Raw genomic sequence first — 22,718 nt, forward strand, 5'->3', positions numbered from 1 at the left:
CAGCAGGGTGTGCGCTGCAATGAAAAGAGCAGGCAAGTCTTTCCAGGTTAAGGGGTTCCAAGGCTTTCGGAGACCTACCTTTGGGCCAGGCAGAAGCAATGGCAGAGGGCAGGAGAGCTCTGCAGGCTCCAGCAGCAAGCGGGTGGCACGATCAGGGCTGGCTGGGGCGCCATGGGGGGGTGGGTACAGTTTGCAGGGCACAGATAAGGCCATACACAGAAGTCATAAAACAAAATTTATCTTTAATTTGTAAGTGTCAACAGCAGTACAAAAGATGGAGTGATGACAACTAGATTAGGGTAGAGAGGACAGTCTTGAGGTAAATGAGCATAAATAGGCAGTTCTTATAGACACTCCCCTAAGGGGCCTGAGCCCCATCACGGCATATACATTATCACCCAAAGATGGCATGTTGAACATATCAGGAAAGCACCTTGTGCAAAAAGGAAAAAAAAAAAGTAGCTAAGGTGCCAACATACACCAGGATAGATAAAGACAGTGTGTCTTTCAATTTTGTCTTTTCCCTTAATTATGAGGCAGAGGAGGGGAAGACTTTGAAAAGTACCACTGAAAGATTATTCAATGTTGAGCTTTATCTCACGTCAATACTGCACAACAAAATCCAAGAAGTTTGTGTAGCAACAAAGCTAAGAACAATAATTCATTCCTGTAAATTTGAAGAGATTTTTTTTTTATTTTTCCCATTTCTTTAATCCTTTGCAAACTTTTAATTATTATTATCAAGAGGAGAGTGCGAGAAAGATGTGATGGCAACCCTTAAGGTCATTTAAAAACTTTACACTGGACTGTACAAGATTTTTTTTTTGATAAACTATTTACATTTTCAGACTTTCAAACATATTCAAAGCAGCAATAGACACTAGTTTTTATGGTTTTTTGTTTTTTTTTTTTTCTCTAATTGCCCAAATAGTTACCAGCCATGGGCCAAGTAGGTACCTGCATTATACATAGAATTTCTACAAAGAAAATCTGCAGTTAAAATTTGCTCCAGGGTGTATTAAATGCCCTTAGCAATTCAAGGGCCACACCCAGTGTTGCTATAGGAACCAAAGCACAGTACCTTGACAACAGAGTTGCAGTTGTCCCAACAGCCCTACACAAACTTTACACTTTGAAACAGCAGCCAGCATGTCAGTCCAGCATGTCAGTGAATTGTGCTGATTAAATTAACATAGAATACAATCTCACAATATACATCACAAACAAATTACAACGTCGGGGGGAAAATAAAAGAGTTACAGTAAGATAAGTTATGTAGTAACAGCTTATAAGCTTGTCTAAGGTAATAAAAATTTTACATGGCAAATACAATAATGAATGAACATAAATGCTAAGCATTCTAATTTGCTACAAGCTGGAGGAGGGTACAATAAAGACTGCACTTTCAAAAAAGCAACAACACATATGACAAAGGAAGACAAAGGGAGAATGCACATGAGCAGACCTGCAATGTGCAGCATACGAAACAGTTCAATATTTGCACATTCCCCATACTCCAAGAGCACCAGCACTGAGGCCTCACTTTATGCTTGTGGTTCTTCAGGAATCAGAAACTACTGAGCAAGATATGTCACTGAGTTGTCTTCAAGCGTTCATATTGCCACGGACACTGATTAGAAGAGTATCTGCATTAAGCATTACCTTTCTGCCCCCACCCCATCCACCCTTACCTCTGCCCCAAAGGTACCAGCATTCCAAATACTTGTTCATGAGCTTTTGGAAAGCAATCTGTCCCCAAAAGAAAAGATGGAATGGGGATGAAAAGGAAATGTGTTTGCATATCAATAGTTTCAGTGATATTAGTGCAGGGGCACGCTCAATAGGATATGGCATCAGAAACAGAACATCATTGGCAAGAATAACAGACAGAAGTTGTTTATTAGGGAAGAAAACATGTCAGGGAGCAGATGACTTAAGGAAATGATGCAAGTGCTTTTGTGAAAGGACAAATGAGGTCATACAATATTATTATACTTTGAGAAGTGAGCTTAAGTGCCAACTCAATCCTTAGACAAACGTGTACAAAATCAGGCAGGGCTACAGCAACCATTTTGGTCATTTTCTCATTAAAAGGAAGACCCAGTAATAATTTCAATACATTCCTCTAGCTGCGTTTCTTAGCAGTTGTTGGCACTTGGTAGGGGACTTCTCGATGATCTAAAATTACTAAGTGATTCTTTTTTCTCTCCCTAATGAGTTGGTAGAGGTCAATTCTTTGCAAAATGAGTAAATTGAGAGAAGCAGCCTCGGCTGTGCTGTTCAAGTGACCAGGCTGCCTTCCTACTGAGGGTAAATGGGCTTCCCAGAAACAATCCCTGCTTTCAGCTAGCGCCTGCGTTCCCGGCTCAGGAGGGTGTGCTCCAGAGAAGCAGCCTGGCTTCAGAAGGAAAAGAAAGCAGCCTTTAATTTCAGCCCTAGAGTGATCACACCCTTTTCAAACACCCTCAGGCTCCCGTGGGGCTAAATGTTCAGGGGAGGCCAGAATTCGACAAGCTCAATAGCACTGGGAGCCCACACCTGAATTTAGAAGTTGGCCTGGGCATTGGTGTCAGGACCTTGGCAAATCAAATCAGGCCTGAGGACAAGGCTGGAGAGTATCAAATACCTAATGAAGCAAACTGATGTGCTCCTAAAAGACTGAGTTGGATAGGTGTGAAAACAACAAAGCTTCCGTACCTTCCTGGAAAAGACGCTGTTTGATATCTGCCAGTGAAATAGAAAAGTTGTCAGCCTGGCGGCTCACGTCCGCAAAGCGACCTTTTCTCTCTCTCTCTCTTCCTTCCTTTTTTTCCTTCCTTCCTTCTTTTCTCCTTTCCCTTCCATCCCATACCGCCCTTTACTTTTTAAGGAGAGGATTGTCTGCCAGTGTTCCAATTCTAAGTAACAAGGAGAACCCTGATCCTGTGTGTTCTTTAACAAAATGGAAATACTTTTTATCTTTGATTTGAAGATACTATGGAATAGGAAGCACCGCAAAAACAAGGTTGCTTAACATTATTGACACCAAAATGTCATGGTGGAACTTTTATTAATGGCCAATCTCAGAGGTGGATTTTTGCCTTTGTAATGGCATTCATGCTTCTTGCTATTACATGGTCACAGAACTACCTTAGAAGATTTATGTGGACTCACATAGCAAACGGTCTCCCAGCTGTAGTGGAAATTTAGTATGTCCAATCATCAGCTTTCTGTAAGAAACTGGGAAATGTCTGAATCTGTGGACAGTGGGTTCTGACCTGCAATGAGAACCCTGGTGAAGCCTGTCCCAGCTGCAGGCCGAACACTGCTCTCTCACTGTAGCTGATAACTCACTACTGCTGTGAGGCACAGTGACTCATCAACTTTCAGTTTGGACCAATATCTATGGATAGAGAACAAAAAGGAAATACATAACTTAGACCTCACTAAGAATTCATGAACCAAAAATAAATTCTATTGCTATGTTATATTTACACAATTAGAAAAATCTAAAATGAGATGGTAAAGTCATAAAAACTTTGTTTAAGCCCCACTGAAAATAAAATGAAGTGATCCCTATGATTGTCATTCTTAATTTCCATGGATATTTAGAGCCAAACTTGGCTAATAAATAAACTGCTTATACACAAAATTTAGATTCAAATACAGCATTACTCTTTGATCCAATGAAAGAGATGTTTACAATCAGATCATTCCTGAATAGCCTTTCATTTTTAAGAACATGGCTAAAAGTAACTGAACCCCAGTACTGAGGCAGAGCTGGAGCTAAAACAAAGTGTTCATACACACATGTATTTTGCATAAATAAATGAAATAACAAGACATAAAAATGACTCAAATCCGGCAACTGTGAGGCAAGCCCACACGAGTCGAAACAGATGACTTTTGTTCATGTAGTTTTCGTACAACAGTTTCACATTAGTCAGAAGTGATAAAAAATACCATTTATATCCAGTGCTTATAACACTTACGAAACAACATCTGTGAGTGTGTGTGTTTTTTTTTTGTTTTTTTTTGTTTTTGTTTTTTTTTCACTTACTACAAGCAAAATCAAGTTTCAGTCCTAAAGAACAGTCCTTTGTTCTCCACCAGCCCAGAATATTATTTTGGCATGGTCATAAAAACAAACAAAATTAACCTACTATGCTAAATGTTTGCCTTTGTGCAAAATTAATTACATACAATACAATACTAGCCATACAACACTCTACCAATGCAACAAAATAAGAGAAGAGAGAGAAAGCACAAGCAAAAGCCAAAGAAAAAGAGAAAAAAAACGAGAGTGAACTGAGGAGGAGAGGTATATAAATCAAAGAAATCAGTAAGACAATAATAAATACTCATTTTTTTTTTTTAGGAAAAAAGACCTCCTCCTCATTTGAAATAAATGTACAAAAACAAATTTCTAATCCCCCACCAATATGAAGAACAAAACATTCCTATCAGTACCTTAATCAGCTTATAGAGAGCACTTCCAGCTAATGGCATAGCTGGTAATTTCTTGGCTAGACCTGTTTATTGCTATTAGGCCTTGAGCACTGTTAAATAAATACAAAGGTACACTATTTTCTTCCAAGTGACAAAATGGCTCAAGAAATCTGATGGGGCCATTCCTATGTCCTGGTGATCAGATTCTGGGTTGTCCCATGAGATGAACTTTCCCATTCACTGACATTCTCCCACTAAACCTCTCTGGGTGAAGACCCCCAATAGGCAACCTGTCCTGGTTTCAGGAAGGTCAAAATGGCATGGCAGAGCTCCCTGTAGTTAGGAGATGGGGAATAAAACCTCACTGCTTCCCATCCCAGCAGCATGTCTCCTAAGAAATCCTTGTGTGACAAATGCAGTTCATCTTGTTCATACGTAGGTATGTCCCCATGTGGCCACAGATAAGAGTCAGCCAGAGGAACCTATCTGCTGCCCCCAGAGCTATCTGTTCCCCAGAGTTAACAGTAGGAACATCCTATATGGGGAATGTATTACCCCTCTCCCCCTCTCCTATGGTTTCTTTCATTCTCTAGATGTATCATGACTATTTGCCACTATCTTTGCTCTCAGGCTGTCACATGGCTTCTCGCATCCTGGAGATTTTGCAATGAACTCCCTGGATGTGCCAGCTGGGACAAGGCAACTCAGTGTAAAGGTGCCAGCCCATGACAGCTTCACTGAGACTCCTGCATGGCCCACGAGCCTGGGGCTTCAGGTTTGGCCGCAGGACTCTCCTGCCTGGCAGTCACCACTGTTGACCCTTGCTGTGAATAGAATTCAGGGGGAAATGTCGCAGATGCAGACCCTACCACTCGTGAACTGAATTAGGGAAAAATTCTGGCAAAAGACTTGAGGTCACAGTGAACCTCAGGGGCATGCCTGTTTAAGACTATACACCTCTATCCCAATACACAGCCCTGCAGCCAGATATATACTCATGATTAAAAACAATAATAGGTTTTTTAATAGTATCTTGGTTTCAGAAATGCTTCCAGGTGTTCTGGGGGCATAAAATCACTATGTACATAGAGGGAGGAGGTGAAAAGGACTAAAAAATTCCTTGGGGAAGGAGGGTGAAAAACAAGAATTATTAAATTAATGCCACCAACAATTTTTTAAAAAAATAAATAGTAAGTGGACCCTTGACATTCTGGAATGAATAAATTATTTAAGAGAAGATGTGTTAAGACTGAATGTCAGGGTTAAAGGCAAAGGGATAATGGATGTAGTGAGAGGTGGTCTCAGGCAGAGAAGACCACCCTGTCGATATCTGGTGTGGTGATCGCTCTGGTGTGTGTACGTCATACCACATCATGCACTGATGGCACATCAACAGGCAAACACAATTGGGTCCATGCACTGTGGCAACCTTGTTCATTCCTTACAATATCTTGTCTCCAGATTCCTGAGCACTTTACCATTTTCTGGAAAAAAAAAGTTGTTTTTCTCTTTTATTTTAAGATGCCAAAGATTGTCTAAGACTTTGCAGTGTCTCTTTTAAGACTTTCAAAATATTAAGATTCAAAAGTTAAGAAAAAGTTTGGCACATTCGAAGTTTAACTCTACACATGGAAAACTGGAATTCTGAGGCCTTTTGAATATGCTCTACATGCAGCTGCACACGCCGTGGACTTGTTCTGTTTCACAATATGAAATCCTCAGTTGTTTTCTAAGATAATTCAGAATAAAAACACATTCACAACCTGTAGGCCGGCACAGCATACCTGAGTGAGAATGTTTAACCCCATCTAAAACAGTAACTTAAACCTTTATCAACATCCAAAAGAAAAAAAAAAGTAAGACAAAAATATAAGACTTGTAAGACATCTACGGGTTGAGATAAGTTTTCAAGTCCTGGTGTCTCATATTTAATATGTCTTCACCTAAATTAAAAAAACAACAACAACAACAATAACAATAACGACAAAAAACTCAAGTTCATGAAAAATCAGGGAAAACTTAATCTGTCTCACACTTTACGAAACAATTAAGACCATTCTGCTGATGTAATTGTGGAGCCACAAATGCATGCGGGCTCTTTAAGAACTTTTTGTTGGGGTAGGGGGTGAAATGTCAGAGTATTTTAATTCAGCAAACAAAAACTCCTCAGTTGGCACTGACAGCCTCCGGGGCTTCATTTTCACTGCTATAGTCTGATTTGGGGTCATCTTCATAGTCATCATACATTTCCATTTCATCCTCTCCATTAATCATTTCATTTCCAGCTAGGCTTCCGGCATCTGTCTTCATACCATAAGTGCTCTGGATGACCGGGAGGCTGGGCTCGGGGCTGGCCGAGGTGCTAGAGCAGTCAGATGTCATCTGAGGTGATGGTGTGGTAGTTGCCATCGTGATAGCACCAGGATACACCACACCTGTTCCTGTGGTGATTGGAATCTGAGGCTGTTGCCTATATAGATTCAAAAAAAACAAAATAAGACAAGGGAGAAATATCTATTTATGTGCTCTGTACAGCATTGGAATACACCCCTTACACTTTCCAAAGGGAGCCCTAAATAAATGTTAAATAACATTCTAAGCAAATACAATGTGACAAAGTTTCCCTAGGGGAGTCCTGCAAATCTCCCTGATGGCTAGGGAGTTAAACAAGATAACAGAGCAATTTACTGATGATTTTTGCAACATAAAGGCAGGGTTCTTTTAACTTGGTAAATATGGCAAAGCTTGGATAACACCTAGCATTAGGAACAAATGATGTAGTGAATTCTGCAAAGTTACATGTAAGATAATTTTTGAAGATCTCCCAGCACATTTTGAAAATCAAACTAGTGGCATGAAACACACTATAACAACACTATTAAGCAAGTTTGTGCCTTCACCTTGGTTTGAGAACTGTATAAATCATGATGACAAGGGACCTAGTATGTCCCAAAGAGTGAGATTTAGCAAAGCATGTATTTGTTATTCATGTAAATATCTACATATTTTCATGGCTGAACTTGTTAGGAAGAATCCCTGTGGAAGCATCGTCTTGGATGTCATTACTGCTGAGGCCCTGGGCTGGAACTGGGGCTGGGATTAAGAGAGCCAGGAGTAAAGAGCAACTCAATAGAGTAGAGTTGCTGAGCAGACACCAGACACGGGGCTTCACCCTAGATCCCAGAGGGTGCCAAGGTCTGGACACCAGTTCATTCCTCTATAATATTACCGTAGTTTAAATAAACTTAACAGACCCGTTGCGAAAGTCACTTTCTTCCTCTGCAGGGAGACATGACTACTGTCTCTCAACTTCATTTGAGGCATTATAACTGGCACACAGGAAAAAAAGATCTACCTAACCCAGAGGCTATAACTAAAATAGTATAAAATATTTGTTTTAAAATGTCATTGTAACTATCCTTTCAGAGCCTCAGTTTCCACATGTTTATCAAAGCCAGGGTCAGGGAAGTTCTTGAAGGTCCTTCCACTTTTTGTACTCAAGGCTTCAGGTCAACTATCACTTGGACAATTCTTACTGACCCTACACATTATCACTGAAAGTTTCTGTCCCTCTCACTCAAACAGGAAAATACCCGGAATCCATGAAGAAGTAGCTTAGTTAACTGCCATTCTTTGACATGTCCAGAAGGAACATAATTTTCTCACAAAGACCTGCATGCCCTCCAGCCTGGCAGAGGGAGAAGGGATGGAGGTGGTTTAGAAACACTGTGTGAGATACCTGTTCACGCTGTCTTTAGCAACCTCTTTCAATCACCACAAGGCATGTCATATCCCTAACATAACATATAAAATATTATCAGATATATCACCTTACCCAACTAACATTATGACCCCATAAGTTATTTTTTCCATTTCCAGATGAAGAAAATCAGATGTTGCTTCAAGCCCTGCATTCAATAACCAGCAGAGCCAGAATGTGAATCTAAGCTAACAGCTGACTTGAATACCATCACTCTTTCCTTTATAGACATTCAATCTACAGATACACTAAGTTCACTGTATATCATAAAAATGCCTGACTCCTATAGAGCCTGTCAGCACCTAGTTGACGCTAAGCACCTGACATTGATGCAGCTTTTATGATTCTCATGGTGAGTTTTTTGGTTGCCCGAAGAAAGCAGATAATAGCAGAATCTAAATCTATGTATAGAAACATCATATAAAATATTAGTTTACCTCTTACTGAATCAAAATTTAAAACAGTATACTTCTAGCTTCCTAAGTTTTGGGCAAATTAACACAAATTAAATTTTATGCTAACCTTCCCAAGGTATCGAATGCCTCATTAATTTTTTTTTTTTTTTTTTTTTTTTTTTTGAGACAGTCTTGCTGTGTCACCCAGGCTGGAGTGCAGCGGTGTGATCTCTTCTCACTGTACCCTCCACCTCCTAGGTTCAAGCAATTCTCCTGTCTCAGCCTCCCAAATAGCTGGGACTACAGGCATATACCACCACTCCTGGCTAATTTTTTGTATTTTTAGTAGAGACGGGTTTCACCATATTGGTCAGGCTTGTCTCGAACTCCTGACCTCAGGTGATCCACCTATCTCGGCGTCCCAAAGTGCTGGGATTACAGGCATGAGCCAGTGCACCTGACTGCCTCATTAACTTTTTTACCGAATTTGGATAACTGCAATAAAATATTTTTGCCTTAATACACTATGAGTGTAGAATGCAAGTTTTTACTGCAATGTTAACCCATTTTACAGATTTCTCATACTGGCAAGCTGATCTATAATACAAACTCTGCATAAAAACAAACTATCAAATGATACATTTTCTTTTCACAAAGAATAGATGGTAAATTTTTGCAGTATTTTAATCAGAATACCTACATATATAGATCTATTAAATAAATTTAAATTGAGCTCCTATTATGTGCTGGGAACTATATTTAGATGTTTTTACATTATCTTCTTGAATCCTCATAATAAGTCTGAGAGGTAGGTAACATTTTCCCTCTTTTACACATGAAGTGACCAATTAAGGTTCAGAAAATTCAAGTTGTTTGTTCAAGGACACGCAAGTACCATAATCAGAAGCTGAACTTTCCCTGTGTCACAAATTCTCTACTACATATCACGATCAGGGTGAGAAAGGCAAGCTTACACTATCAGAAAAATACTTAGCAATTTAAATCAGAATCAAAATCTTCTACACTGGGCTCCACATAGTTCAGAGTATTTGGACTTTAAGCTGGTAATGGAATGCTAAAAATAAATAAGCAAATAAAACATCTGTCCAATTTACTTTCTAGAGTGAGAGTGAGACGCATGATATTCAAAAGCCTAGTCCTGGTTGGTGGAGAGACAGATATCGATCGTTGTTCTAAGCCCTCAGACAGTGCTAAAGACCAGTGAGGGTTGAAACCCAGGGGTTACTCCCCACCTTGAGGAAATGAAGGGAGTCCAGCTCTGCTAATGGTCTCACATTCACATACAACTGTTCAAGGTTGTACATAAATGCTAGAGTGAGAACTTATCTCTGTGAGAGATAATTTCTGTCTCACCAACCCTTCTGGGAAGAAGGTTATGTGGTATGGTACAAAGAGCTCAGGTTCTGGAGTCAGACTAGCTTGAGTTCAAATCCCACCTGCCCCAGTTACTGGCCGTGTGATCTTGGGCAGGCTAATTCTTATCACCAGCATTGCCCATCCTTGTCTTTAAATTAGAACAATCACACTGACAGGACTATGAAGGAGATTAAGTAAAAATATATGCAAAGCATTACATTATAGAGTTGACAATCCAATGTTAATTCCCTCTCCTTTCCTCCCTTGGGAAGCTGGTGCAAACCTCACAGAGCGTAAGCATGTCCTAGGTCTTGCCGGGGAGTGCACCAAGGAAATGACAAGGTAATGGTCTGGACTCTCTGTGAGTGCCGGCCCACAGGAGCCATTTGGAATCGGCAGTTAATGACACGTGGTAAAACAATACTCTGGTTCACAAGCCTGGCCAAGAGAGGACTTTCTCTTTACTGTTTAACTGTAAAGAAGGGCATCTGAGATGGGAAAATGTTGACATCTTCTAAGAAATGTTTAAAAAGGAAAAAGTCCCCAAAGAATAACATTTGGTTCTGCATAAACCTTTTTCTAATCATAACTCCCTCCTTTCTCTACTGCCTGAAATATTTCCATTATACCCTCTGGAACCCAACTGTCATCCTTACTGACTCACCTTCTTGCTCTAACTGAAACTTGGCCCTCTCTCTAGTCCACAAGTTTCCCTAAGGCCCTCGTAAAAGTTGGCTATTTGCTTGCCACGCCCCTCCCATGAACGAGCCTGGAGGTGGGGTAGCTTGCTTCTTAGCTCCTCGTTGCCTCTTTCAATCTACTTTTTAATCCCTCAATTCTAAAAATCTCATCTTTGAATCTCATGTCACCAGACTATGTCACCTACTCATACCTCTATCTACCCCCTGCCTGATCACTCCCCCTCATGCCTTAAAGATGTTAGCTCCTGGCTCACTGTTGCCATCTTATCAACATTACTTCTGCCATGATTCTTGATGACTTTGCTGTCTCTGTAGATGTTCATTCCAACACCTGGCTATCTCAGTGTGACCTCCCCTCCACTGTGACAATCTGGCCTCTTCCCTATCTTAGTTACTCCTTCTCTTGTCATACAGTAGACCTTGTCATTTTCATCTGTCACTCCTCCCTAATCTCAATTTTAAATATCCCACTCTCTGAGCACCACATCTTACTTTTCTGGTTTTCTCTCTCTAGTATCCAGTTTATGATTTCGCCCCCTACCCCATCTGAGGACCTAGTTTTCTGATCCTTCAACCCACCTTCACTGCCCTCACATACACAGCAAAACTCAAACTTTAGTTCAGTCTAACTCTCTGCTTACTCTGTTTAGCCATACAGTAGAACTTAGCTGAAGAAAATACACTGCCACACTTACTAGTTTCTAAATTTACAATTCTGTACTTCAAATAGGCCTCTGGTGCTGTTCAGCAATCATGTTCAGCATTTTCCCAGCCCATTCCTTCTTTTAGTCTCCTAGACAATTACTTCTTCCTACCTTCTTAACTTTCCTCAAATATCCAACTTCTCCCCCTTTCTCACTCCAAGTTAATGGCCTGGCTTTCCATTTCATGGAGAAATTAGAAGTAATCAGAAGAAACTTTTCACAAACTCCCACCATCACATTGACCGGCCTCCCTGTATCTGTGCCCCATTCTCTGCCCGCCTTCCTATATTTTGAATCAGTCCATAATCTAACATAAGACTAACTCCTCTGCTTGTGCACTGAAACTATCTGCTCTTTTTTACTAAAGATATCTCTCCAGCAATTGTCTCTACCATCTGAATCATTAATTTTGTATAGCGTTCCCACCAAACATGCTATAATCACTCGTACCGTAAAAAACAAAATCAAAACCTCTCTCCTGGCTCATGTCCCCCTCCAGCTCTTGCTCCATTTCTTTGATGTCCTTTAAAGCAAAACTCTTTGAAAAGTTGTCTTTCTCCATTTCTTCTACTCAATTTTTTCTTAAATCCACTTCAATCACTCCCAATACGCCACTGAAACAGAGCTTATGAAGGTCACACCATCAATAATCTTCACATTGTTAAATCCAAAGGTCAGTTCTTGGTCCTCATGTTACCAGATATATAACACAGGCAGATTTGATATAGCCGGTCATTTTCTTCTTGCTGAAACATTTTATTCACTTGTCTCAGATGCCACACTCTCCTGGTCTTCCTCCTATCTCATTAGCTGCTCCTTCTAAGTTCCCGTGCTGCTTCCTTCCCATCTCCCTGCCATTGAAGCACCGAAGTGCTCATGGATTCTGTCCTTGCACTTCTCTTCTCTATCTAAATTTATTCCCTTGGTGATTTTGTCTAATTCCATGACTTTAAATATTATCTATGTGCTGACAACTTCCCAATTTATATCTCTAGTAAGCCCCTCACTCCTAAATTCTAGACTCACATATATAACTGCTTATTTCATTTGGATGTCTAAACACTGTCTCAACCTCGTAGTGCAAAAAAATCCTGATCATTCTCCCACATTCCTGCTCCTTTCACGGGCAACCTGGTATTGGTTAATGATTACTTCATCCTTCCAGTTGTCCAGATCAATCCATAGTAACTGTGTATCTTTCAAATCCTGTAACCAATTGATCAGCAAATCCTATTGGTTCTCCTTCAGGAATACATCTAGAACACATCTACTTCTTTCCACCCCCGCCCCTACAAACCTGGCACGAATCACCATCAGCTCCAATCTGGTTTATTGTAAAAGCCTGGTTTCCTTGCTACAGGCCATTCTCCCTTCAGAACCTTCTCAACATAGCAGAGTATTCCTTTGAAACCCTAAATCATATCAAAGCATTCCTCTGCTTAAAACTTGTCAATGCCTTTCCATCTCACTTCACGATAGCTTACAAGTCTTTTCATAACTTGGGTCCTTGTTATGAAGACTATGGCTTAGAAGTCTTTTCTATTACTCTTCCTACCTACTCACTTTGCTCTTGGCATTCTGGCCTCCTTATTTCTTTTTGGAACAAGCTAGCCACAACCTTGTCTCAAAACCTTTGCAGTTGCTGTTCTCTCTGCCTACACTTCCAAGATATCTGTACAGCTTGCTCCCTAACTACTCAGGTCTTTGCTCAAATGTTGCCTTCTCAGTGAGGTTTTCCATGACCACCCTATTTAAAATTGCACACCATACTCTGAAACTTCCTACCCCTTTCACTATTTTACTTTGTTCTAAGGCACTTCCCACTATTTTTATTTATTTATTTATTTATTTTGTTTGTTTGTTTGACTTCTATCATTAGAATATAAGCATTATGAGACAAAAATTTTCACTGACATAGTTGCAGAACCCAGACAATGCTTGTAACATAGGAGGCACTCAATAAATATCTGTTAAATACATAGGATGAATGAATGAATGAACTAGTAAATGAGAGAAAAATAAATGAAAATCCTAGGTAATCTGTTCTAGGGAAGAAAAGATATAATGAGGCTAGCTATATGAAAATAACCATCTTTAGATACCTGAATGGTTATTCTCATAAATAAAGGGGAGATTTGTCCTTTAGAGACATGAAAGAAGAGTATTAGAACCAACCTGCAAAGTTAGGAAGGCAGATTACAGCTTAGTTAACAGAAAAGAACTTTCTAGCATTAGAAGATGTTCCACAAAGGAACTAGCTCCGTGGGGAAGTAGTAAGCTCTCTAGCCCTGGAAGAGTTCAAGCAGAACTTAGGAGAAGACTCCTACAATGGCTTAGAAGTATGTCACATTTGAGGTCCCTTCTAAGTTGCAACTAATTCTGTGGATGCAAAATCAGAAGCTAACCATCATGCTGATCTTGCTCTCTTATTATCATTTTCAGCATAAAAAGAGACTTAAAAAAAAAAAAAAACAAACACCTAACTGTACATAGCTAATTACAGTTGAAGAAACTTGGCTTTCTGTGGATTCCAAAATGTTGCTCCACCCTACCCATCTTACATTTTCTTTACTGCCAGGAAAAAGCCTTAACCTGCTTCCGTTTTTTTTTTCAACTGAATATATCCGCCTTTCCCCCCACTTATTCATGCTCTCCTCCAGGCAAAAGCAGGAATCGATTTTCCATAAGTCTGACCAACCCGAACTTCAAGTCCCTTCTTTAAGAATGTCCCACGCTTGGCCATAATGTATAATAATCTCTCTTCCTCTGAGGTTTATTTGCTCTTGTCTATAAAATTAAGATTAGCAGTTCATTAAATGTTATAAGCAATGCTGTACCATGTCTTGTGTGTGTATGTGTGTGTATAACACACTATTATATGCTAATCTATTCATGTATGTATCTGGCTTCTCCAACTACTGATTTCTCTGAAGCTCATGTGTACAGAAATAATATCTCATGTACTGTATTAATTTAGTAAAGTGCTGGACACATAGCTGGTTTCAAATAGGCCCTTACCAATTGACTAACAAATCGATGAACAAAATAAGAAACCCAGCCAGGAGGTTCAAGCTTTGTCTATCAGAAATTACTTTCCTAGAAAGTATTTTTCCTTCCTTTATAGATCAATTTCAAAGTCAAAATTCAAACACTGCAGATTTCGCAAGCAGGAATAGCTGGCAGGTATTAGGCTTTACAAATAATGAATGTGCACAGCAAAACAAAATTTGTAGATGTTTGTAAAAGTATACACATGCAGTTGATGTGAACAGAGATAGTTAAGAACCCTTCCTCCCAGTCTAAGTAAAAATAGAACCCACCATTGCTACATGACTTCCAAATTACAGGAGTATTTCTGGAGTGTAATCTAGCTTTGCCAATTACAAAGTAACTACATATTTATGCTGGCAAAGCTCCATTGTTTGCTGACCATTTAGACCCTTCGAGTGTATAAATAAAAGCAAGGAAGCTTGTTTCATTAGGAGGTAAGCCTATACGGCACATATCTCTGTAGCTGATACTGCAGGAAGGAACAGAAATCATAGTAATCTGTTCACTTTACCTATTGAATCTTCTAATCCAGGGTCTTTACAGGAGGACAATACTTAAAAGAGCATGGCTAATCTATGCTAATTTAATTGTATTTTGTAAGTGTCTTAAATAGGATTGATTCACCCTTTTAAAAACTAAGATTAAAATGGTAAGTGTTCAAATCACTTATAGCACAAGGCACTGAAAATAATTATTTTAATATAATATAGAATATATACTTGGCACACAGTATTATTTTTCTAGAATTGTAATATATACTTGAATTTAGAGCTTTTCATACGCTAGGCAATGTTCTAAACACTTTGTAAATATTAAGTTACTCAGTCTTCAAGAAGAGTCCTGAATGTGTCATGTCATCAATATTGTCATTCTCATTCTACGTACGAGGAAACTGAGGTAGAGAGAGATTAAATGCTTCCGAAAGGCAAGGGTGAGTTCAGAGGAATAAAGATTGCCGTGTATTAGTTCCTACAGCCAAGGAGGTGCAGATCTAGTATTTGAGCCAGAATAGTCTGATTCCAGAACTGATGCTCTTAACTACTACACTGTACGGAATCTGTGTGCGTAATGTCATGTCCTTCCCATTATCCTTTGGTAGAAATGACACATATTTCACATTCACAGAAGCCTTATTTATATCTCAGCTCTGCCACTAACTAGCTGTGAGGCCTTGGACAAATTAACATCTCTGAATATTGTGTTTTTCAATTGTATAATGGGAATGATATTGCCTACCTTGTAAATTTGTTGTATTTGCAATAATCTGTATAATCTACTCAGCAGAGTATATAGCACACAGTAAGTATTCAATAATGTATCTTTATCATTGCTTAAAAAGTAGCCCTAAATTTAATATTTTATAGTAGTTTTATATCAGTGTCATGGGGAATTGGCTCTAGGATCCTCCACAGATAACAAAATGCGAGGCTGCTCAAGTCCCTTTTATAAAGTCGTATAGTATTTGCATATAACCTACACACATCCCCCATATACTTCAAACAATCTCATTATTTATAATAGCTGATACAATGTAAATGCTATGTAAACATTTGTTATATTGGATTGTTAAGGAAATGAAGACAAGAAAATAAAAGTCTGTACATGTTCCATAGAGATGCAACCACTGTAGACCTAACTACGCAGTGTAACTTAGCAATAATATAACATTTTCTGGAATTAAAAATATATATTTTTGATACACAATTGGTTGAATACACAGATGCAGAACCCACAGAATGCGGAGGGCTGAATGTACCTGCATAATTCTCTATGCATTCATAGGTAAATTACCAAATAAGTTTCAAATAAATGGAAGTATATTTGGTCATAGTTCTTTGGGAAGACATCATTGTAGATATATGTACCCTAATGAATATTGCCTCTACATTAATAGTACCCTTATCAGAATTATTACAATATTCTGATACTTATTCTGCAAACTGAAGAGGTTAAAACCAAGGCAAGAGCTAACTTTGCTCCATTCCATATTATTGATAAATTCATTTCATAATAGCTAAGTAATAAAAAAAATCTAACTCATCAGCCACAGTTGTGTAGTCAGTAAAAGGCATGAAAATGTTTAGCAGTATATGCACTTTTATTGGCTTGAAAGTTATGCATGTCTTTTCAAAATCAGCTATAAAAATTGATCTCAACCCATTCCATCAAGATGTCAATAGCAATATTTGAATTTTTTGTTTGTTTTTCTCTCTACTCTTATAATAACTTTATATCTAATAAAGATCAATATCCAAAGATAAACCTCAGTAAGTTAATAATCTATCAACTACAGCTACTTAAAAGAGAATACAAATCCTTAAGCAGAAATAACACCTGGTTCTATGTAGCAAGTTTTATCAAAGCTGAGCAGAGGAAAATGTTCAACATTGACATTAAAGAATAGGACATTCTGATCATTGTCTGCACTTCAATAGCCCTATTCTGCAGTCTAAAATGATCCTTCCATAAAGGACTCTCCTACACTATCAAAAGCAGGATACTTACTCTCTAAATTTCAAAGCTCTTTTTATGCACCATATGCCACAGCAGAGACTTCATTTTTTCCTAGTGCTAAGAGCTCTTGCTCAGATGGCACAGCCACACTCATGACTGCCACCATAGGGCTATGAGGCATATTTTGAGACAAAGTGGTAAGGACAGTTCCTGAGTCAGTTGGCATGATGAGGGCCAAGACGTGAATTTGAACCTTCGCTCTTTCGGTAGCCATAGGAACTCTCTAAACCTCAACTTCTTTATCTTATTTAGAGAATTATGTGATTTATATATCTAAAATCCTAGTATACAGCAGGTAGTCAATAAATAATAGATGCTATTAAGTTGTTTTATTTTACATGTACTGGTACATGTTGTGGTATTTTGATCCAGAGCTGTTTTAATGTATCCTTTAGTAAAGGGAATAAAGGGAACTAAATTGAATAGTAACACTGCAACTCATATTTTCAAATAAGCATTATGTCAAGGCATTAAAACAGTCCCTTTTGTTGTCTTCCAGACTGGTGAAACAGCCCCACTATGTGTCACTACATACACAGGGAACACGACTGGGGAAAAGGGGAGGAATCACAAAAGGCCTCAAACTGAAACTGTGGATTGTTCAAAAGAGATTCTATACTATCAAGAGATTATACACTATCTTAGAGGTGTACTAACAGGATTAAAAGAGAATGTGTATCACACAATCTTAAAGTGGACTATGAATTAGTATTTTTCGTAAAGCCTCTAATTATCATCTGAATAGCCCAATTATACTGCATTGCACTTTTCCACATTAAAAGCATTACCTTTACAAAAGCAAACATTTATAATATAGAGGAATTTGATAATCATATTTTGTCATGTCTTCATTTATTAACATACGGGGATCTTTGAATAATAAAGTGGCTTAAACTTCTCTCTACCTCTAAGAGGTTCTGTTGTGGTATAAAGAAATTCGTTGATCATCTTGTGTGATATAAAATATCATTTTCTGTGATAATAAATACATATTAAATAGTAATGATAATGCTAGAGTTCACCTTTATTGATATTGTACTAAGCACTACATAAAGTACTTTTAAAAGCATTGCCTCATTGAATCCTCTCAACAATCACACAAGATAGCTTCTGCTATTAGTTTCATTTTACACATGAGAAAACAGAAGTTAGAGAAGTTAAATAACTTGCCCAGGTAGATGGGACAGTCAGCATGTGAACCCCAGGAGTCAAACTCCAAAGCCCACACTCCTCCCCAGAACACCACAGTGTACTGCACAGATTCATGACCCACACTGCTTTCATTGGCTTTGTTTTTCCTAGACTATTTACTATTCCTTTTAAACACATGCTCTGAAACCAGCTTTTTGTTCCATGGGGTTACCTCTTGAGTGCTCTTAAAAATAAATAGCTCTTTACTTCTTTAAGGTATCTCTTTTTTTCCCCTTCAAGTGAAGCTCTCTTAATTCCCTAGCACAGCACAGCTCCTCAATTCTCCTCTAAGTTCACAGCAAATGCAGCTTCCCTCTTGCTTACTCCATTTCTCTCTCTCAAGCTGTTTCCCAAGTGTTTCCCTACTCTGAGTCCAGCTGCTTCAGGTCTGTGCCTCAAATGGCCCTCTGGGTTTGCCACCCGGCTGTGCTTCTAGGTCTGGATATGCCAGAATCTACAGTCATCCGCATCCCTGCTTATCCTGACTACTGTGGTTATGAGGGGCCTCTTTTGAATGCAGACAGCCAGTCAGCCAAGTTGAAATTTATACCAGAAATCTATTACCTAATTTTTAAACAAAATGACATGAAATCAGACTTGAAGATACCAAAAGCATGTCTAGTTTCTGATTTAAGCAAGAAAATACACATTGTTACTTCTCCTACCACAGAGTAATTTACTGCAACAGGAGTTCTGTATCTTATGCCAAAAATGAGGTCCTCTAACCAATGTCAAGGCCAATTATCTTGTGGTAGATCCCACAACAAAAGTAGACTATTGTGATTAGAGTCAGAAGCACACCCAGGGAAGCTGGAAAGCTTCTAGGGATTTCTTAAGGTTAGTTTTGATTTTTTTTTTTTCCCTCTCTATGTCTGCTTAAATAAACTACCAGAAACTCTGTGTGTGGGCACTGAGCATCTTAAATTGGCTGGGGAGACAATGACAGGAGTGATCAGCTGGGAGTGAGCTGTTCCAGGTTTGGCTTGATTTGAATAGGAGCCATGGTGCAAGGCTGTGTCCCTATGACGCAGCAAAGATTCTCATGGCCAGGCCCCATCAGTATGTCACAACCTCCCCCTTCCCTAATCTCCCTCCCAAACATACTGCCGGTAGCCATCCTACAGTTACTTACTGCAAAAGAAAGGCCCAGGTGGCTAAATTCAAGAATACTTACCCCACAGTAAAGAACTGCCTCATCTCCTGTCTCCGAGACCTCATCAGTTGCTTATACTCCCCAATTCGGAGCTTTTTGCCATCAACAATGCAGGTGCGTTTCGGTCGGGGTTTATATTTATAGTTTGGGTACTTCTCTAAGTGGATCTTGCTTAGCCGGGCCTGTTCTTCATAATAAGGTTGCTTCTCCTGGTTGGACATGGATTTCCAGCGAGATCCTAGAAATAAAAATAGCCTTAAGTACCAAGGAGTCAAGGCAACATATTCCAGGCAAACACAATTAGATATACCTTCACACCACTTCACTCATCTGCGTGCTGGGTGGCTCCAATTACCACATATCACTGGCCCTCCCACCTAGACTTTTAGACTAAAGTGCAAAGAACAATTTTGCATATGATACTTTCTTGCATTATTTCTCTCAATAGTTTAAGACTGATCCTATTATAGTGTTTTAAAATATATCTTTGCTGCTTAAAGATCATTGCCTACACCAAGGTCTTTCCCATCCACATGCCTATCCTCTCAACAAGCTTAAACGGCTAAGCCTCCTAAGCACACTTTTGAGCATGACACGATTCTCAGGAAAAGCTCTCTTGGTCCTAGAAATTCAAACATCTCCCAAATTCCAACTATCTTTAGCAAAACTATCCTTTGACAAGATGTCAGCAGATGTTGAAATCCTTCCATATATAAAAAACTACTGTGTACACGTCACCCCTGGCCTAGGTAATTAAAAACCTAAGCTCTACTTAAGAAGTTATAGCTTTAGAACCGGAAGGTACCGTTGGAATTATATATACCACTTTCAAGTACTATAAACGCTCATTCAAAGCTGTACCAATAAAAGTACAAAAATTTTTAATACGGTTTATACAGGAAGAAGGATAAGTATTCACTTCTCTAATATTGTTTATAAAGAATTATCTAAACACTTGACAAAGAGGGGATGTGTTTTTTTACATGTATCAAATTGCATTTTTGTGTCTCGCTGGTGAATAAAGCGGTAACAGCTGTGCAGACTGGATGTTAGCTATTCTTCAGTGGAGATTTTTCATACATAAACAAATGGAAAAGTTGTACAAATACTCTCTGCAGCCAGCAATATCCTGGTCTGCTTTAATAGCACATCCATCCCTGCTCTTTCCCGATTGTTGTGCAAAAGTTGTGTAGACGGTCTAGGCAGATAGGTTTCTCTGTGCTCTGCTAGCTTCCAGCAGCTTAAAGCCCCAATTAACAAAGAATTCTTGGTGCTCTTGAAATGCTTGCGCTTCAAAGTGTACACTTTAATGAATATACTTACTATATTCTTAAAAATGTTTTCACAGAATGCACACCAATAATATAGATTCCCCACAGCTGCCAAAATGGAAACAGAGAGGTTCTGTGCCTATCTGAAAGCTTACACATATTGATACTAAAAGGGCAGAAAAATACGAAAATCTCAAAGTTAAATATAAAACTGTAAGGCCAGAAAAGCCTAATTTTTTCTCTTTTAGAATATCGTTTAACTAGAAAAAAAAATGTGTCTATTAGGAGCTTTTGGTTTGAAAAGTATTTACATTCAAAAGAATAACATCCCTATGCATAACTCTGAAGCTCTAAAAGTAAAAACCAAACTTAATTGTTATGACATTTAGTATCCATTTTGAAATTAGAAAATCAAAAGAAAAAAAAGAAAAACATTTTTTAACATTTCACCAGTATTTGAGCTTATGTATATTTTAAATTTTTGTTAGAGGTCACTGCCTCATAATGCCTCAGAATCAAGTTAAATTATTTATACAGTGACAAAACATGTGTATCTGTGCATGTCCAGATCACTGATATTTACTCAGGTTAAATATTTATTACTTTTGAACAAAACATTTAAAAAATTAAAACCACAGTTTAAGTCTCTAATGTTTTTCAGCTTCTTAAATGGCTTCCTTTGAGATTCTGTCACATCGTGACAGCTTAAGTAGAACAGTGCCTTCTGTGTTTTTCCTTTTTAAAGAGGAAACATGTTGACTGTAATGCTGCATGTTGAATAAAATATGTTTAACATGTTGAGCACAATAATTCCAAACTGTACAATCTGCACTAGGCAAGCTCTATACTAACAGAACAAGGCTTGAGTTTAATCCTGAGAAATAGAGAATCACTCTGGCAATTTACCACAAAATGGGCCTCTGCCCTGTGGTTCACGTGTTCAGCTCACTGCTATGAAATTTGAACTAGTCATATCTTATTAAAATAAATGTAGATTTATTTTACAAGTTTTAAAGTGATCATCAGAGGCACTGTTCTGCACTCCATGAATTTCACACCATTTTGGATTTCTAGTCCTTGATGAATTCTTTCAGTGGGATATATGAACCCAAGAACACTAAAGCAGAAAACTGTAGGGTCTATGAGTATTTCATAGCAAAGTATGAATTTAAGAGAACTGCACAGTAAAAAGGGATAAAGCTTGTCTCCATGATTCCTGTGACCTCTCAAGAGTTGCTAAATTCCCAGTATTAACACATACTATAAATAGTTTTGTCTCTAAAATAAGTGTTTAGCCAGTGCTGCCCTAGCACCTAGTGGACATAATAACTTCCAAACCTAAATGCCACGTTGTGGGGTGGGGGAGGCAGACACGATGACAAAGCCTCCTGTGGCAGCTGGCTGATCTTCATCTAACAAGTGCCCCGCAGTGTCCCTTAGGATCCTAGTTATGCCCCTGCTTCCCACGCTGGTGCCACTCATGGGACTCACGGGGGAGAAGATCAGCTTTAGCTGTGCTTCGGAACTCACCTAAGATTTTGCTAATGTTGGAGTTATGCATGTCGGGGAAGGCCTGAAGGATTTTCCTCCTCTCATCCTTTGCCCAAACCATGAATGCATTCATTGGTCGCTTGATGTGTGGCTCACTGCTGGCACGGCCGCGGGCATCCCTGTAGACTCGTGCTTCAGCCACAGTGGCACCTCCTGTTGGCCAACAATAATACTGCTGTAGTTTAGCTGCAGAGCCATTCATTGCTTTACTTCCTGTAATGTCAGGGCAGGAAGAACAAGATGAGTGGAAAGCGTTATTATGTGGATAATGTCACACAGCTTGGGTCAGCTGTTTTCCTCAGGTACTCCTCTTATTTTCTAAGTGACTTCTTGGAAGTAGAAGGCAGGTTCAAATGACAATTCTATAGGCTTTTCTGTTGTAGCCCTCAAAAACATACTAAGAATTAATTTTACCACATTTACTACAATCAATATTAGGTGATACAGCAATGAATGACATTACCTTATGGCAAACTTTGCTGCTCTAATTCCCTTCTTCAAAAGCATGCTTTTACCTGTCATTTTAGACTTGTTTGCCCCAGATCACAACCACTCTATATGTTTCCTACAAATAGAATTCTTTTTGACAATATGGTTTTGACCTGTGCTCTTTTCATTGCCT

The 22,718-nt window shown here is 38.8% G+C and overlaps 1 protein-coding gene across 33 annotated transcripts in view; it reads right to left on the reverse strand.

Moving 5' to 3' along the window:
• Nucleotides 1–1,880: 1,880 nt before the first annotated feature.
• The window catches only part of SOX6 (SRY-box transcription factor 6), a 785,339-nt gene continuing 764,501 nt past the window's right edge, over nt 1,881–22,718 (reverse strand). For 29 of the 33 annotated variants that reach the window (XM_074401148.1, XM_074401147.1, XM_074401149.1 and 26 more), the window contains 3 exons: nt 22,076–22,309; nt 19,296–19,512; nt 1,881–6,898 (listed from right to left, as the gene is read on the reverse strand). In XM_074401148.1, coding sequence (XP_074257249.1) covers nt 6,595–6,898; nt 19,296–19,512; nt 22,076–22,309 — 755 coding nt within the window. In that variant the 3' untranslated portion in view covers nt 1,881–6,594. The remainder of the gene's footprint in view (nt 6,899–19,295; nt 19,513–22,075; nt 22,310–22,718) is intronic. The other 4 variants (XM_074401168.1, XM_074401172.1, XM_074401165.1 and 1 more) reach the window with 1 other exon arrangement.

Source organism: Saimiri boliviensis, chromosome 6 (assembly GCF_048565385.1).
Source record: "Saimiri boliviensis isolate mSaiBol1 chromosome 6, mSaiBol1.pri, whole genome shotgun sequence".
In the NCBI taxonomy this organism is placed as follows: domain Eukaryota; kingdom Metazoa; phylum Chordata; class Mammalia; order Primates; family Cebidae; genus Saimiri; species Saimiri boliviensis.